Consider the following 15,937-nt stretch of genomic DNA (forward strand, 5'->3'; position numbering starts at 1 on the left):
ACTGCTTTTCAATGCTTTTGCTTATATAGGTAGGTCTCGTTATCTCTTCTTGTGACTCTGACCCATATCCTGTTATTTCTTAAACTGGGTCAAGTGTAATTCTGTTTTTTTTTTTCTTTTCTGAGCGTAGTTGGCAACCCAGACACGTAGGTGGGAGCAACACAATCATATTTACTGTTTGTAATTTTTGTGGGAGCCCAGCGTGATTGGGCAGAATCTGCGTTGTTCTTTTGTCCATTTCAGCTTTTCTATGCTAGCTTTCACCCCCTCTTTTCTGCTCCCTGCCCTACATGGGGAAGCCAGGGCCTTGGCGCAGTCTCTTCTGTTCTCTCAAAACATATGTGGGCTCTGTCCCCAGGGCATGACCTAGTTTCCAGGAAGGATTGCTGCTCTGGAAACTTGGGCTGCCATGAGATTGAGCAATGTGTTTGCTCCCCATTGGGCACAACATGGTGGCCTGGGTCACCCAGAGGCTTAGCTGGTGGAGGCAGCTTCCATCAGTCTGAGGCAGAGTACGTTCTGGGAGAGTCTGAGAAGGTCTACACAGGATACTGAGTCTCCTGATGACACACGCTTCCGAGCTGTGGACCCTGCGCCCAAGTGCTTGGTGGAACGAATGGCTGAGCTAGCCAATAAAGGAGTGGTTCCTAGCCCCCCAGGGAGAGGGTGCTTGGGGCTGCGCCTGCAGCTTTGCTGGCCACCCCAGCTCTCATCATTCCTTCCTCTTAAAAAAAAAAGGATACATTTTGTCCATAAACTTCCTTCGGAGCTTACATCAAAGTGCCTCATGTGTTCTTTTAAAAGTGGCGAAGGCAAAATCCATGTTACTTATTATTCTCTCCATCAAACTCCACAGCAAGTACCTTGAGCTCTACATTCATTCTTTCATATCCTAAATGTACCAACTAGTGACACATTGTCTGGCTCAGGGTTTTGCATCCGGGAAAAATTCGTCGAGTAGACTGAGCTGCACTCAGAGAAAAGACCATGACTTGCCTTCTCTTCCAGCTTTTCTCAGTATCCAGGTTCCTGCCTGTCTTTTCATGGCTTAACTTAGAGAGGTCCATGAACTTGGATGAGAAAACACTGTATATTTATTTCTCACACAACTAACTAAAATTTAGCATTCCCTTCAATTATGAAGGTAACAAACCACAACAGTATTAGCAATACCTGAAGCTTTGTCACCAACTGGAATCAGAGGTGATTTTATATCACATTACAGTTACTGCAAATACTTGCATGTGGCGTGTATGCTCGGCAGCACTTTGAAATGAATGTAGTTAGACTTGTTGATAGATCTTGCTATTTAGTACATTAATAAAAATATAGTACTATATAAAAATCTATATGTTTTACATCTTTATAACTGTATTTCAATGTAAGTTGTTTCTTTTGTAATCCTATGTATTTTATTTTATGCCTTTAAAAATATAGGCTTCACCGGACTGTGAAAGGGGTCCACAGCACACAAGATCAAGACCCCTGGTTACACCGTGCTTTCTGGGTTCTTGATTTTTGGTAGGTGTCCAGCGGGGCTAGGTGCTATCAGAGCAGGTTGGGAGAACGGGAGCACGGACTGAAGCCTTTTAAGTTTCAGAAAAGCCTCTAATGATGCGAAGTGAGATGCTGCCCACTAGTGGTTGGAAGGCAGAACTATGAGACTGTTAAACGCAGGCCCTTGGATAGCAGGTTAGGGTTGTGGGTGAAGTTTCTTGGTACTTGTGTCTGAAATAAAAGAATCAAGGCAATACGTGTTTTTGCCCCTGCCGACAGCTCCAGCCTCATAGCTTGCAAATATCTTCTTCATTCTCTGTGCTTCAGCCATTTTTGCTGTCTTTCAGCCTCTCAAAGCTTCCTCCTGCATTAGGGTGTTTATACATGCTGTTATCTCTGCTGGACTGCCCGCTCCCATCTCCTCATCTGGATAACTTCACTCTGCCTCCATATCTGAGTTTCTAGCCCAAACCTCCAGTCTAGGTCAGGCTCCATGATAATCCTGTGTAGACCTGTGCTCCTGTCTCCTTCACAGCTCCTCCTCAGTTTGTTAACTACACAATCCCTGCGGTGATGTTTTTGTTCATTGTTTATCACTGGACCAGACTGTAAACCCCATAGGGTGGGGCTGTTGGCTTTTGTTCTCTGCAGTATCCCCAGTGCCTGCCCAAGGACACTCAGTAAACACTTATTGATGAAGAGTGAACTTGAATTGGAAAATTCATAAAGAGACTGCGAATGCTAACAGAATGGATTTAGGTCCACAAAAAATAAAGTCAGATGGTTTCCCTCCACCTAATGACACCCCATCCACCACCAAGCCTCTCCACATTCCTAGTGGTCCTGCTTTTACCAGTAACACAGCGCTATCCATGTTTGCACAGTAGAAACAGTATAGCAAGATTGACAGGCCAGGGAGACAGGTGGCCTGGGGTCAGATCCTGGCCTTGGTGCCTCCTTCCTGAGTGACCTCAGCCTTTTTGTACTTCAGTTCCCTCTTCTGTAAAATAGTGAAAATACCAGTACCTCTGACATAGAATAGTTAGGAATGCTAATGAAGTGACATAAGGAAAGCACCTAACACATAATAAGTACTGATCAAATGGTACCTAAAGGGAAAGAGCCAACCGAGCCTGATGGGCAGTCAGTCCACCCTCACTATGTTCTTGAGCGGCACTGGATTTAGAAAGGAGGGCTCCAGCTCGTCCCCCTGCGCTATCTTGGTTGGGATGTTCATGGGAGTTGCTAAGGAGCAAAATTAAAATGACAGGATTCTTTCTTTTAGCTTGGCTGGACCCCTGCCTATATGGCCATGTCTCCTTCACGATGTACTGAACATGCTGTCTTTGCAGAGAGGACTTTAGTCATGATTTCCTTCTGATCTTTTACACACTCACATTCCCACTTAGCTCTTGCTCCAGAGATTTGTAATCAAATTAGTTTATCCTGGCTTCAGATGGAGTTATAACATTTGTAACATACTTGGCACAGAATTTCATAGAATATATTAGTGCTCAATAAGTATGTTATTTCTCTATTAGAAAATAGTGGATTGTCCCGAAAGAGCAAGCGTAGGCTGCCCTCTTAACTTCTATAATGCTTGTTAAGCACCTAACACAAAATCTAGCACTTAAATGCTTTCAAGAAATGTGCATGGAGAGGATGAATGAAAGACGGGATGGACTCTGAATGCTTATTTTCCTTTTCCAGGCCCAACTGGGCTTTGCAGAGCCCAGCTGCCGCCAGTTCTGCACAGTTGCCACTAGAGAGCAGGAGAGGTTAAGACAATAATACTGAGGACAAGCCAGACTCAGAATTACTGGTTTGACAAGGGAGGATGGTGGAAGGAGAAAAATGTTAAAATGTTGAAAAAACACAGTTGTTCTTTATCTCTTGGGGACCAAATGGAAGGAAATGTGTACCTAGAGGGATGGAAGCTAGACTTAAAGAATAACTTCCAATGTACAAAGTATGCTAACTAGAGCTTTTATCCAGGCGATTTTTAAAAACCCCTTAGCTGTTGTACATCTGCCCAAGCAGAATAGATGAGAAAGTGGGCTTTTCCTGCCTGAGGACTCCACTAGGTCCTCTTAAAGTAATCCTTCTGTGTCAGCCTTCAATGACTCCATTCTTGCAGATGCAATTGTAAAATAACTTTATTGGTCAGGTTAACCACCAATCATGCTTTTCCTGTAATAAGGATCCTTTATAGAGGCATGATGGTGTTCACATGCAGATGCTTTCTGAAGAGCCCTGGGGCGGGGGCAGCCGTCCCCTCACATCAGAGCTCCTTTGTTGAAATGAGATGGTTTGGCTTTTATGGATTTCAGGGTCTAGAGCCAAGAACATAGTCCAAGGACCCCCACCCTCACCCCCCAACTCCCACTTCTTGAGGAAGCCACTTCAAAGCACGCAGTATTAGGGACATAATGGCATCTGGGCAGGGGCCAGGCTAGGGCTAGCTGCCCAGATGGCTCCATCCCCATGGTGCCCTAAAGAAAAGGAGGGTTAGGCCCCAGGCAACATTACCTTTCAGAAATGGAAGAATTTAATGCTCACCAGCTAAGCTATAAAGCGACAGGCATCTTCAGTAATGAGGGTGTAGCTCAGAGATGCGGAAGCAGGTTTTATGCTCAGCACAGGCAAGAGTTGGGTGCCTCACCTGGGCTTCACGGACCCAGTGAGCTTCTCCAGCCAGACTGGTACTATTAACTGTGGCCCTGGGACAAATCAATACAGACGAAACACAGCCTCCTCCTTTGGGCTAGCAGGTAAGTCCAGGGCAGGATGCAGACCTTCGTGCAAGGATAAGAGGAGAGGACAAACTACTGTTCTCATGCTTTGAGAACCACATGGTGTCCACCTTTAAGGATAAAGACCCAAGTAGGGAGCTGTTGGCAATGCGGAGAGTGCTGGGCAAGAGTGGATCTACTGGGGCTGCCTCCTCAGTCCAGTCGATTTGGTCTGACCTTTCCTCTTTTGAAATCTGATTTACCTTCAAAGAGCTGCCTGACTGCTGAAGTATAGCCCCATGTATTTATCAAAGCCCCAAGTTGGTTGTCTCCTCCCACATCATGCCCTGAATATTGTCATCATACTGGTGATCACTAATCTGGTGGCTTTCACGGTGTGAGGCTAGGGAGTTGCAGAGGTGATGCTGGGTGTCCTTCCAACCTCAGATACAAATGTGGGTTCTCTGCACAGGCAGATGCCCGCATGCCTTGGGGTCTTTTGCCTCTGTCTAAAGGCATAGAAGAGATGTCTGTGGAGCAAGTTGAATGGATGAGGTGGAGCTAGGAGGAGGCATTTGGGCAAGAGGTATATTCTGAGGAGCAGCGAGTGCAAGCCCAGAGGAACTGCATGACCAGACAGACGTGTGGGAGAGCTGTCAAGCGCTGCTCAGAGAGTCAGGGATTGTTGGAAAAGTAGGTTATGTACAATAGTATGCTCAAGCAACTTTTCAAGTTCACAACACTAGATTATCAGGAAGCATTTTAGGGTAGTAAGGTGTCTGACATTGGGACTGTCAGGGATTACTCCCTCTGCCGCCACTTCGGTCCTGGAAAAGAGAGTTTGGGCCATGTCCTTCAGCAGAAGGCTGCCTGTCCCCTCATCCCACTTGACCCTGACTATAGGGAAGAAGACTACAGGGGAGCCCATGGAGTTCTGTCACGTGGTCTGTCTTAGACCTTCCAGCAAAAGCCAAACCAAATCATCAAGCCAAATGCAGCGGGGCGTGAGGCTCTAGGCCCCGAGCCCAGTGCGAGGCCCGCTCAGATCTCGATGAGGCTGGCCAGGCGCAGGCAGAGGGGCGCGTCCACAGGCATTGCGTTGCGCTGGATCTCGTTCCCGTCCAGACGCAGCACCTGCAGCTTCGAGAAGTTCATGAGGTCCACCACGGTGCAGAAGCTGCTGATGGAAAACTCTGTGGGAACAAGAGGGACGTGGGTGGGTGAGGCAAGGCCGGATCACAGACCCAGATCCACAGCGAGGCCAGATAGCCTCTGTGCAGCGGCCTAAATAGCTTGATGAGAGGGCAGGAACTTGGCTGGGTGGGGCAAGCATTTTCTAGGATCGGAGTCATATCGACTCGCGCCACTAGGGGGCGGAACAAAGCAATAGAGTGGGGCCTCTGCCGTGTCTGCTACTCCATCTCTTACCACGCCCAGCCTGGACAGAACTCTAGATCCTGGAGCGTCCTTGAGTGTCCTTCCAGCCAGAGCCTGATCTCTTCCCTTTGTGTGCAGCAGGGGGAAGCAGAAGGTAATCAAAGACCGACCCTTGCAGCTTGGAAGCACTTGATTGCTTTTGGAGAGGGAGGGCTTTGCTGAATTGTTTTGAGAAGGAAGACGAGGAAATGGAGGAACTTAAATCTGGAATATCTTCTGCCGCTTTTCAGATAGAGAAAGTGGCAGGAAATTAAAGTGAGAACGCCTGAGCAGAGAGACAAGTGTCTCTGCATGCCAGAGCTTTGAGGGGGTTGCACATCTCTATTTCGAGTACTACCAGAGTGAGTAAGGCTCTGAGGTTCAAGGAGAAGGAAATTCACAGATGAATGGGGCTGCGATGGACCTCAAAAGTCAGATACATATTTCCCCGTCTCCTGCATCTTATATGATTACAGTTTACCCTTAAAAAAAAATCTCTAAAGAATCCCTCCCTTTTGAAGCTTCCCCTTCTGCAAACCTTGCAACCCTAATAGGTACTATAGTTCTGTTTGGTTTTAATGTAAATCCTTCTGCTGACTTTTACTCTCTTCTCCCTCTGGTTGTCCCCTTAGATAAATCAACCACCTCTTGAGCCTGCTGGGTCAGGAACTTGACAGGATAAAACCAATAACTTAGTTAAAACTCCAGCAAGGACGACAAAAGTCACCACAGAAAAGCTCTGAGGCCTCTTCGGCTCTTTCAACGTGGTGCATGAGAGCTTCAGAAAGATTTCTCATGTGAGTGACAGTCTCTGTTGGGTCTTAAGGGTAGGATCGCGGTACACCTGGGTGGTTTGTAACATGCGGGCAGACCCAGAGCAGGGCTTGCTTTTGCGCCCATCAGAGATGCTTATCAGCTTGCCATGGTCAGGAGCTGGGCAGCAGGAATGGGAGGAAGGCTTTCTGACTCTCTCCCCAAGGGGCAACTGTGGAGGGCTTTGTGGAGGGTTTTGTGGAGGGAGAGGTTATAGGGGGTGAAAATGAAGGTTGCAAAGAAAAACAGTATAAAGAGCTTAAACAGGCTGATGAAGTTGTTTTTAAATTAGCACTACCGATTGTTTCCAATCTCTGTTGAGAACTGACCAAGAGGAGATGGGGTGAGGCTGCAGCCAATTAATTTGTACTGCAAATGTAAGATAGAAAATCCAGCCCCAAAGAATAATGAGACGCTGGGAAGAGTGGGGAGATGAGAGATACGCTGCTTTGGATACTACTGGTGGTGGCGGGGAAGGGGTGTGAGAGAAAATCTGAAGTGCTTTTGGATGTTTCCTTTCTGGTTTCAGGGGATAGATCAGTTGGGCTCTGAGTGAGCAGGTTGGGGGCAGAGTGAAGCCCAGGGGCTGAGTCTATGGTGTTTGCATAGAAGAGGTTGAGTGGGGTGGACTGGGGAGAAGTAAAGTGGCCCAGCTTAAGTATCATTCCCACCCTGTTTGGGATTGTGCTAGGGATCCTGTGGTAGATTCTCTACCCCTGCCTGGAGCCCTCAGGCTGTCTGCTCAAATCCTGGGTTCCAACTCTGCATATGTAAATATAGGAGTACTTGGGGGCTGCTGGACACACAGTGTGTAGATTCTATCCACACATTGGGCACTGTGAGCTCCCCTGTGTGTCTTCCCCAAGCTCATGAATAGACAGGGCTTCTGCTTGGAGACTCTGAGGACACTTTCCAGCCCAGATTAAATACTGACATAAGTCTTTCCAAATTCCTCCTGGTATACCCGCCCTGCTCCACTGGATCCCAAAGCTACTGAATAACATTCCGAGCTGTGTTCCCTGGCTGTTGCCAGGCTGGAAAAACTGAGGGATATAGTCATGGAAGAAAGAAGGGGAGGGAGAGGACGGGCCTTTCCCCCTGAACACCCTTTCATTCCTGTGCTTCTTTTGGCTCCTTTCTGAGAGGGTTGCTTCAATCCCACCTTCACCCCCACCCCCACCTCAGTCCTTGACAGGCTGTGCAGGGAGACCTCCCTCTCATTTGCCCTGGGAGAGGGGCTGAGCTTGGGCAGCTGTCTTCCCTGCTGGTGGTCTGAATCAGAGAGATACTTATGTTCTCACCCAGAGATGCCAGCTCTATGTCCTTGGATATTGAAAGCAGGGGTTCAGTGTGCTGTACTACATAGTCTGGGTGACCTGGAGAGACAGCTTTCCTTCTGTGTGTCTCAGTTTCCCCATCTTTGCAATGCAAAACGTAAAATAAAGCTATGTTTGTCAACTTCAAAGTGACAATAAGAAGAAAAGCTAATAATAATAGTAATCATGTATTGCTTTTTCAGTTATATGCCAGGACCTGGACCAAATACTTTCCATGTATTAATTTGCTAATTAAGATAAATAAGTAATTGGTGTTATTTTGCCTAAAGAGAAGTCTAGAAGAGAGACCGATAACTAGATAAAGAGGATTTGGCTTAAATTGCACAAGAAGGTATTGGGGTAGACACTGAAAATTTTAAGGGAGAACTTTCTTGCAAGACCTTGTGACACTTTACTGTAGCAGTTCTATCTTCGGCAGAGCTTTTGGAAAGGGTGGACCACCTCATATTTGAACTGCAGGTGTGGTTCTGCATGAAGGCCGAGTGGTGACAGGTGCTGTGATGGAGCCATTCCCACCCCAAGTTTCTCTGATTATATAGTTAGGCAGTAACTAATGGGTTCTTTTCCATGACAGCTGCTCTTTGCTGTCACATTTTCAGGGTCAAGCTCTGACGAAGCACAGCATACAACATGACATTTCTGATGTGACAATCCTCCTGGATTCAGAGTGGGTGGCATGTAAGTAGTGATGACTTCTGGTGGAATGATGGACAGCTATGGGCAAATATCAAACCTTTTGTGGCATGCAACATCTTAGAGAACTACCTCCTTCAGAATAAGAAAATCCCCAAAGGAAGAGAGACTTTAAAGGCAAAATAGTTTGCACTGTACATGATGGTGTCTTGCACTTCAAACAAGAGGACCAGACACCTCTTCACCTTTCTTGCCCCACTGTCAGCCTTGGGGACTGGTGCCTCTCTCATTCAGAGGGCTGTCCAGCTTATTAACATTTTGCCAAGTGACTGATCTGTTCCCTGAGTGCAGGGGGAAAAAGGATGGAGAGGGACAGGGTGATGACTCAGTCCCTATCAGTGTTGTGCTGTTTGCTGTCAGTAAGCTCCACTTCAGAGCCCTTTGTCAGTGGTCATTAATGAGTCCTTCTTTCCCCAGGGAGAGGGGGACTTTGCTGACAGGGGAAGTGAGGTTAAATGCTGACTCAGGACCTTTCAGCTGGGATTAAGATATCAGAGGCCCTGGAGTAATGTAGGCACATTCTAAACACAAGATTCTGAGCAGGAACAGAAAAGCAACTAGGTAATCCAATCTGAAATGAATATTTTAGTTCTTAGAGGCAGAGAGGCAGCTCTTTTGGTTCCTTTAGGCATCTGCAGGGAAGTGCTTAGAAAACAAGAATCCCAGTGTCCTTGCCCACCATTCCAGGGCTTTGTGGTAGTCAGGTTCATGTTACCCTAGGGGGACCTCTGCCCTGCCTCCAGGAGCTCCTTGCACTCCAGGGAGACCTGACCAGAACAAGTACCGCATTCAGCTCTGAGAGGCTTCGCATTCTTGTCCACCAGCTGTTATGTTTGAAAAATAAACACCCAAACACAAGACCAGGCTGTAGAGGCCGGAGTAGATCATGTGGAAACAGAGTGCATCCTCTTCTCGGTCAGTGAGTAGGTACAGATGCCACGGTTTCTTAGCCCACCTTCCTCCTAGGATGGACCCTAGAAGTTCAACTGAAATCTCCGCCTCGATAAACTGCCCCTTCCCAAACCTTTCCAAACTCATCTCTCATTGCTCCTCAATACGTAACCCCTTCCTCTCAGACACATGAATTTCCTGGCTGTCCCCTACAGGTGACCTGTTCAATGACTGGTTCCTTTGTTTGTGACAATTCCTATTCCCAGAGTGGCTCTATCCTGAGTTCCTCCAGCCCATGCCCATGTATCTCTCAAGACCCAGATTGAAACTTACCTCTTCTGGGAAGTCTTCTTCCATTCCAACCCACTCCCCACTAAATGTTCTTAGCACTGCCATTTAGTGTAAGTGTAAGGCTTTCGTTCTCAGGTTGCTTCATCTGTGCTCTTTGGTGACCCTGCTGCTATTTGCTATTGCCACTAGCGCTCAGAATAGGGTCTTTCCAATGAAACAGACAGCCACTCCCCCATGCCCCTCTGCCAAGGTCTCACCATTAATCCTATTGCCTTGGAGGTAGAGGTTCTCCAGATTGGTGTTGACTGGGGGGATCTTCTGCAGCTGGTTGTAGGAGAGGTCCAGCTCAAGGAGGCTGCTGGAATTGAAGGTGTTGGAGGCCAGGCCATTGTTGGTGAGACTGTTGTGGGACAGCCGCACGTACAGCAGCTTGGGTGACCCCCGGAAGTAGCTGTCAGGGACGGAGTAGACGTTGTTGTGCTCCAGGTACAGCTGCTCAAGGGCTGAGGGCAGTCCATCAGGCACCCTCCGAAGGTGGTTGTAACTCAGGTCCAGCAAGATCAATGACCGGAGGCCCCTCATCGCACTGCCCACTTCCTGGATCTCGTTGTGTTGGAGATACAAGGCTGTGAGGTTCTCCAGCCCCTCCAGAGCATTATTGGGGACCCGTGAGATCTGATTGTGGTCGAGATGGAGCTCCCGCAGGGATCGAGGCAGCGGGCCGGGCATCCGGGTCAGGTTGTTGTGGTCCAGGTACAGCCTCTCCAGGTGCCTCAGCTTAGAGAAAACCTTCCTGCCCACTTTATCACTGGTGATCTGGTTGCCATGGAGAGCAATCCAGAGCAGCCCAGTGGCATTGTCGAAGACGCCTTCCTGAATGGAGGAGATCTGGTTGTTCTGGAAGTAGACATACTTCATGCGGGAGGGGACGAAAGGCAGGTACTTGAGGTTGCGGTTGTCACAGTACATGGCCGTGGGGAAGGTGGGTGGGCAGTCGCACTCTTGGGGGCAGTCTCGGGGATCTGGTGGGGGTGGAGAGCCATAGGCATAGGCTGGACCTTCCTCCACACCGTAAGGGTAAGGCTCATAGGGCTCATAAGGGTAAGGCTCATAAGGATCGTAGTAGGTGGACTGCTGGCTGCGGAGGTAGTGGAACCACCAATGGGGATCTTCGTCATACTGGGCCTGGGAGAGGGAGCAGAGCCCTGCCAGCAGCAAGATGGAGGCCCACTGCATTTTGTCTCTCTGCAAGAAGGGAGAGAGAACAGGGCAAGCAGGCATGAGTGAGACTCTAGGGAGGCAGAGTGGGTGAGCCTTAAGCTTTGAGCTGTGCAGATCTGACTTAGCACCAGACATCTGCGAGCAGGAGCCTTGCTCTCATTCCCTCCATGCCTCGTCCCGGGGCTGGCTCTGGACACTCAGTCTAGGTGGACCTTGGCTATGTGAGGGGAGCTAGGCACACTTTCCCCTGGTCATAGAGTCACAGCAGCAGTCTTTGAGATTAGAAGGAACTGGAATGGGGGGGGCACTGCATTTTTTGGAGGGGCAGGTCCCTTGGAGCTTCTAGCAACCTGAAGGTTCTGTTGGGGCAGCTGGAGAGCCCATTAGCAATCCCTATCGGGTAGAGGTGAGGTGCTCTTCAGGCCAGAATTCATGTCCCAGGTGGGACTTCCCAGGCAAATAATATTTTCCAAGAGTCCAAGGAAAAAGCCCTGTAGCTCTTTCCATGTCTCTGGGAAACATCCAGAAGTGGCTTGAGACCGCAAAGGGGAAGATCTGAACTACTTCTTTACGATCTTTTGGTCTTTTGGGCAGGCTTAGAGTTTCTGGTTTTGAGTCTTTGGGGAGGGGTGTGGTCCCTCTGCAGCCACCATGAGACTTGGGCTACCCTCCAAAGTGCCAGCGTCTAGAACAGTCTGCTGGGTGAGAAATCTCTCAGGTTAGCAGTTTGTGAATACACATGAACTTGGCAGGCACGTGGTTTTCATATAACAGTTACAGATGCCCTCCAGACTGGGGACACTGGCACCCAGGTATGGCACTTGTCTTCTAGAGTGGTTGAATGCATGCAGTCTGAGTCAGTCCGCTTGGCTGTCCTCTCTGGTGTCTAGTAAAGTGTTAGCACTCTTCATCGCCACTGTGGACAGTATGCAGGAGCCACGTGGGACCAAGAGAAATGAATGAGGAACGCTAAGAAAGGGAATAGGAATGGAAGATTCTCATGTATGCCCGAGGGAATGTGGCTTTAGAATGGGATTCTGGCACCCTCCCCGCCACCCCCAACATCCCAAGCTACCTGTGGTGACATCTAGATTACCAGCCTCCATATCAAGGCCCCCACACTGCCATCGGCCTGTTGCCTTTGAGCGTACATGCCAGTGAGATGAGAATAGGCAGGCGTGAAGAGAAATGTGGGCTTGGTATCATCTGAGAGGGAATCTGAAGGTACGGAAGATGAGGGATGGAAGATGGCTTATCAGGCTTGGGCACCCAGCTTTGAATATCTATAGCCAATGGACTGCACAGCCCCTATGAGCAGTGAGCAAAGGCGTGAGTGTCACCCTTGGACAGGGAAACTTTAGAACCTTTCTTGGTCTAGAAAAGTCACATATTTCCCTCATGTTGCCGTTTGGCCTTGCTGGGGCTGGTAGCTGTGAATAGGAGAAAGAGAGGAGTCTAAAAGCCAGCATCAAATCCAATGAACTGATGGAAAGGTCCCTGATTGTGACAATCTAGTCACTTTCTGGCCACCACTCCTCCAGATCTCCCGGTCCCCTGAAAGTGGTTCTCTTAGGCCTGCTTCATCCCATCAGCCACTGGGCCCCAGAGGAGAGACACCCTGGCTCATTCTCAGGCAGCCCGAGGCTTCAGACAAAGAGACTACAGTATTTCTGAGAAGCAGACCCAATCGCCCACTGCATGGGCACACTGGTTGGGCCCTGGCTCTGGCCAGGAGAGAAGACTGATGGAGCGGCCCACTGCCAACAGAGCATTTTTGCATGCATAGCCCTGGGCTGCTACAGGACCACGGTGGCTGTCTGGAGGCTGGCACAGTGAACCTCTGTCTCTATGTCTCCTTCCAGACTGGGCACCTTGGCAGACAAGAGCCACCTTCCTCTTTAAGACTCAGCTTTCCAGGGGCTGTGCACCCTGCCCACTTTGGCCTCTCCTTCAGAGCCCTGACTGCTGACAGGGCTTGGTGGGGACCTTATATGCCTCTCCTTCCCCCACCCCCGTCTCTTTGCAATGTTCTAGGGTTGTCTATTCTTAAATTACCCCCTAATGCTAGAGACTCTCCTATGCTCAGAGTTCTGTATGGTGGAAAGTTTCTAGGACTGGGACTCTAAGTTGGGGAGAGCTTACTCTTACTCAGGAGTAATTACTGTTCTTTCATTTCTCCACTTCTAGAGAGCCATCTCTCCCTCCTATCAGAGTCGAGGAGGTCATACCAGAAGCCACCCCCACCCTGGACTAGACCCCTGCTTCACAGCTCCCTGGACATGGTCAACTCTCAACACTTCTTATTCTCTCCCTTTCACCCCAGCCCCCTCCCCCACCTCCCCTCCCTGACTCAGACACAGTACACAAAACTACCCCCCTCGGATAGCAGTGTTTAGGTCCCACAACCCCTCTATACGAGACACTACAAGGACACAGGGCTAGGATGGTGGCATTTATGAGTAGTAGTAGGGCAGAGCTGGCTCCCCTAGTACCTGGTCCTTCGCTTTTTCATGCCTGAGAATCGAAGATCCCCCCAACAACCAGAAAAGGAGCTGCAGGACAAAGGGAGCATGTTAGAGCCCCTTCTTTCTATACCCCCTTTGCCCTCTCCAGCATCCTGGGGTCATGGCCCAGAGAGGGAGAGTGAGGAGTGACTCCTCCCTGCCGCCCTCTCCCTACTCCCTAGCCCCTTTCCTTCATTTTCTTTATGGGACTACAAGGCACAAAAACTGAAGTAAAATGACTACACTTACCTGGAGTTGAACCTTTCAGAGAGTGACCGTGTCCCTGTGTCTGGCCTCCTGGGGTTGAAGAAAGTGTGTGTGAGAGAGAGCAGGAGTGAGAGTGTCTACCGAGAGTGTCGGTGTCTGTGCCAGGCCAGGGGCCCGCCCCCAAATTCCTAATCAAATATTGTGAAGAGAGGGGCTGAGACTCCCGGATTCTGGCTTCTTCGGCTCTGCTGCAGGGGCGGAGCTCACACTCAACCGCGCAAAATCCCTCTGTGAGCCTGACGCTATAAAAACCACCTTCTTTCCACTCACTATCTCCCCTGAAGCATTGGCAGCTCTGGGGCGCTTTCTGCTGAATGACTTAGTGGCGCCCTAGAAGTTATTTGTACAGGCTCACGAAGTGCCTGGATTTCTCGTTAAACCCACAAGAGCAGATGCCGGGATAGGGAGGGCCAGGGCTGGGTAAGAGGCATCTTGATTAACTCTTTCAGCTACCCCTGTGCCCCCCACCTTGTGCTGTTCTTGCTCAAGCGCCTCCCACTGCCTGGTGTTTCGGCTAGTGGCTAAGAGAGAGGGACAGCTGGCTCTGGCTCTAGTTCTCTCCCTGACCAGGGTAGACTTGCCTGGAGTACAGGGTTTCTCTCCCTGCCATTGGAGCAAGTGGAAAGGAACGGAATCCAACATTTGTTGGTCACTTGCTGTGCACCAGCATCATACACTTTCATTTAATCTTCACAGCTATCTTAGGGTTTCTAATACCAGGTTGGGTTAAAGCAGGACTCTATGAGGTGCTGTGTGTGAGATGCCTGGCCTAGAACATGGCTGATGCTCACTATGTGGGAGAGATGATTGCTGCTGAACCCACTTTACAGTGTGGACCCCCTGAACAAGGGGAAAATGAGGTCGGAGTAGTAAGCAGGAGCTAGACCAGGAAGGAACTTTTAGGCCATGGAATGGATTGAGTTTTTAATTCTAAATGTTTAAAAGACAACATGTTTTAGCAGGAAAAGCAACAGGATCTGATTCACATTTCTAAAGGCACGTGGGAGAAATGGAGAAACGGAGCCAGGGTGGGAGCTGGAGGCACCAGCCCCGCCTCATTGAGAAATGATGGCAGACTGGCCTAGTGCAGTGGAAGAGGGCTGATGTATTTTTAGACAGGCAACTGACAAGCCCCGAAGATGGAGCAGATATGGGGAGTTAGGGAAGTCAAGATTGAGCCCTAGATTTTTAGTTTGAGCAACTGGATGGGTGGTAGCTCCATTTTCTGACATTGGAAAGATGGGGAGAGACAGAGTTGGGTGGAAAACCAAAGTATGCTTTGGATGTGCTAAGTTCGAGATGCTTGTTAGGTATTCTAGTGGAGATGCACACAGTTAAGTGTATGAGTCAGAATTTGGAGTTCGGGGGCTGGAAGAAAACATTTGGGAACCTTAGAATTTAGATCACATAGAATCCCAGTAGCTTAGATTAATTCATGTGTCCTACATGCTGTCTCCTCAACTGATGTCCTCATGCTAACCTCGAAGAAACACTTATTTATTTGTTGTTTTTAGTTTTAATTGTGGTAAATTCCATATAACAAAATTTACCATCTTATCGTTTTTATGTGTACAGTTCAGAAGTGTTGAGTATATTCACATTGTTGTGCAACCAGTTGCCAGAACTTTTTCATCTTTCAGATCTGAAACTCTATATTCATTAAACAAAAATTACCCATTTTACACATACCCTCCCACCTCCAGCCCCTAGGAACCTCCATTTTATTTTCTGTTTCTGTGAATTTGACTAATTTAGATACCTCATATAGGTGGAATCATACAGTAGCTGTCTTTTTTGCCTGACTTACTTCACTTAGCATAATTCTCTCAAGTTTCATCCATGTTGTAGCATGTATAAGAATTTTCTTCCTACACTATTCTATGGTATAAATATACCACATTTTGTTTATTAATTTATCCATCAATGGACATTTGGGTTGCTTTTACCTCTTTGCTATTGTGAATAATGTTGCTATGAACATGGGTATACATACAAATATTTCTTTGAGACCCTGCTTTTAATTATTTTGGATATATGTTCAGAAGTGGAATTGCTCAATCAAATGGCAATTCTATTTTTTTCTTATCGATCCTCACATATTATTTTTATTTTCTAATTTAGTTTCAGATGTACAAAACAATGTAATAGTTATACATTTACATCCTTCACAAAGTGATAACCCCCCCAATCTACTACCCCCCGACACTGAATATAGCTGTTACAATTCTGTTGACAATATTCCCTATGTTGCACTCCACCTCCTGTGACTATGCAA

At 48.2% G+C, this 15,937-nt stretch overlaps 1 protein-coding gene and 1 long non-coding RNA gene across 2 annotated transcripts; one reads left to right on the forward strand and one right to left on the reverse strand.

Moving 5' to 3' along the window:
• Positions 1-3,635: 3,635 nt before the first annotated feature.
• FMOD (fibromodulin) lies at positions 3,636-13,898 on the reverse strand. The gene is made up of 3 exons (XM_019649604.1): positions 13,645-13,898; positions 9,928-10,915; positions 3,636-5,422 (listed from the first exon to the last, which is right to left on the reverse strand). The coding sequence occupies exons 2-3, from the start codon at positions 10,904-10,906 to the stop codon at positions 5,271-5,273; spliced, it is 1,131 nt and encodes a 376-aa protein (XP_019505149.1). The 5' UTR covers positions 10,907-10,915; positions 13,645-13,898; the 3' UTR covers positions 3,636-5,270.
• On the forward strand, positions 5,679-8,638 carry LOC109386449 (uncharacterized). Its single transcript, XR_002124792.1, has 3 exons — positions 5,679-5,760; positions 6,278-6,442; positions 8,395-8,638. It is a non-coding gene; the product is annotated as an uncharacterized LOC109386449 (long non-coding RNA).
• Positions 13,899-15,937: the final 2,039 nt, after the last annotated feature.

Source organism: Hipposideros armiger, unplaced genomic scaffold (assembly GCF_001890085.2).
Source record: "Hipposideros armiger isolate ML-2016 unplaced genomic scaffold, ASM189008v1 scaffold_134, whole genome shotgun sequence".
Lineage (NCBI taxonomy): Eukaryota > Metazoa > Chordata > Mammalia > Chiroptera > Hipposideridae > Hipposideros > Hipposideros armiger.

Bases quoted from the DNA above. Each gene is read 5' to 3' on its own strand.
- FMOD (XM_019649604.1), bottom strand. From the start codon at position 10,906: ATGCAGTGGGCCTCCATCTTGCTGCTGGCAGGGCTCTGCTCCCTCTCC. The intron at 5,423-9,927 runs GTGAGACCTTGG...TTGTTCCCACAG, and splicing joins CCAAGGCAATAGGATTAATG to AGTTTTCCATCAGCAGCTTC.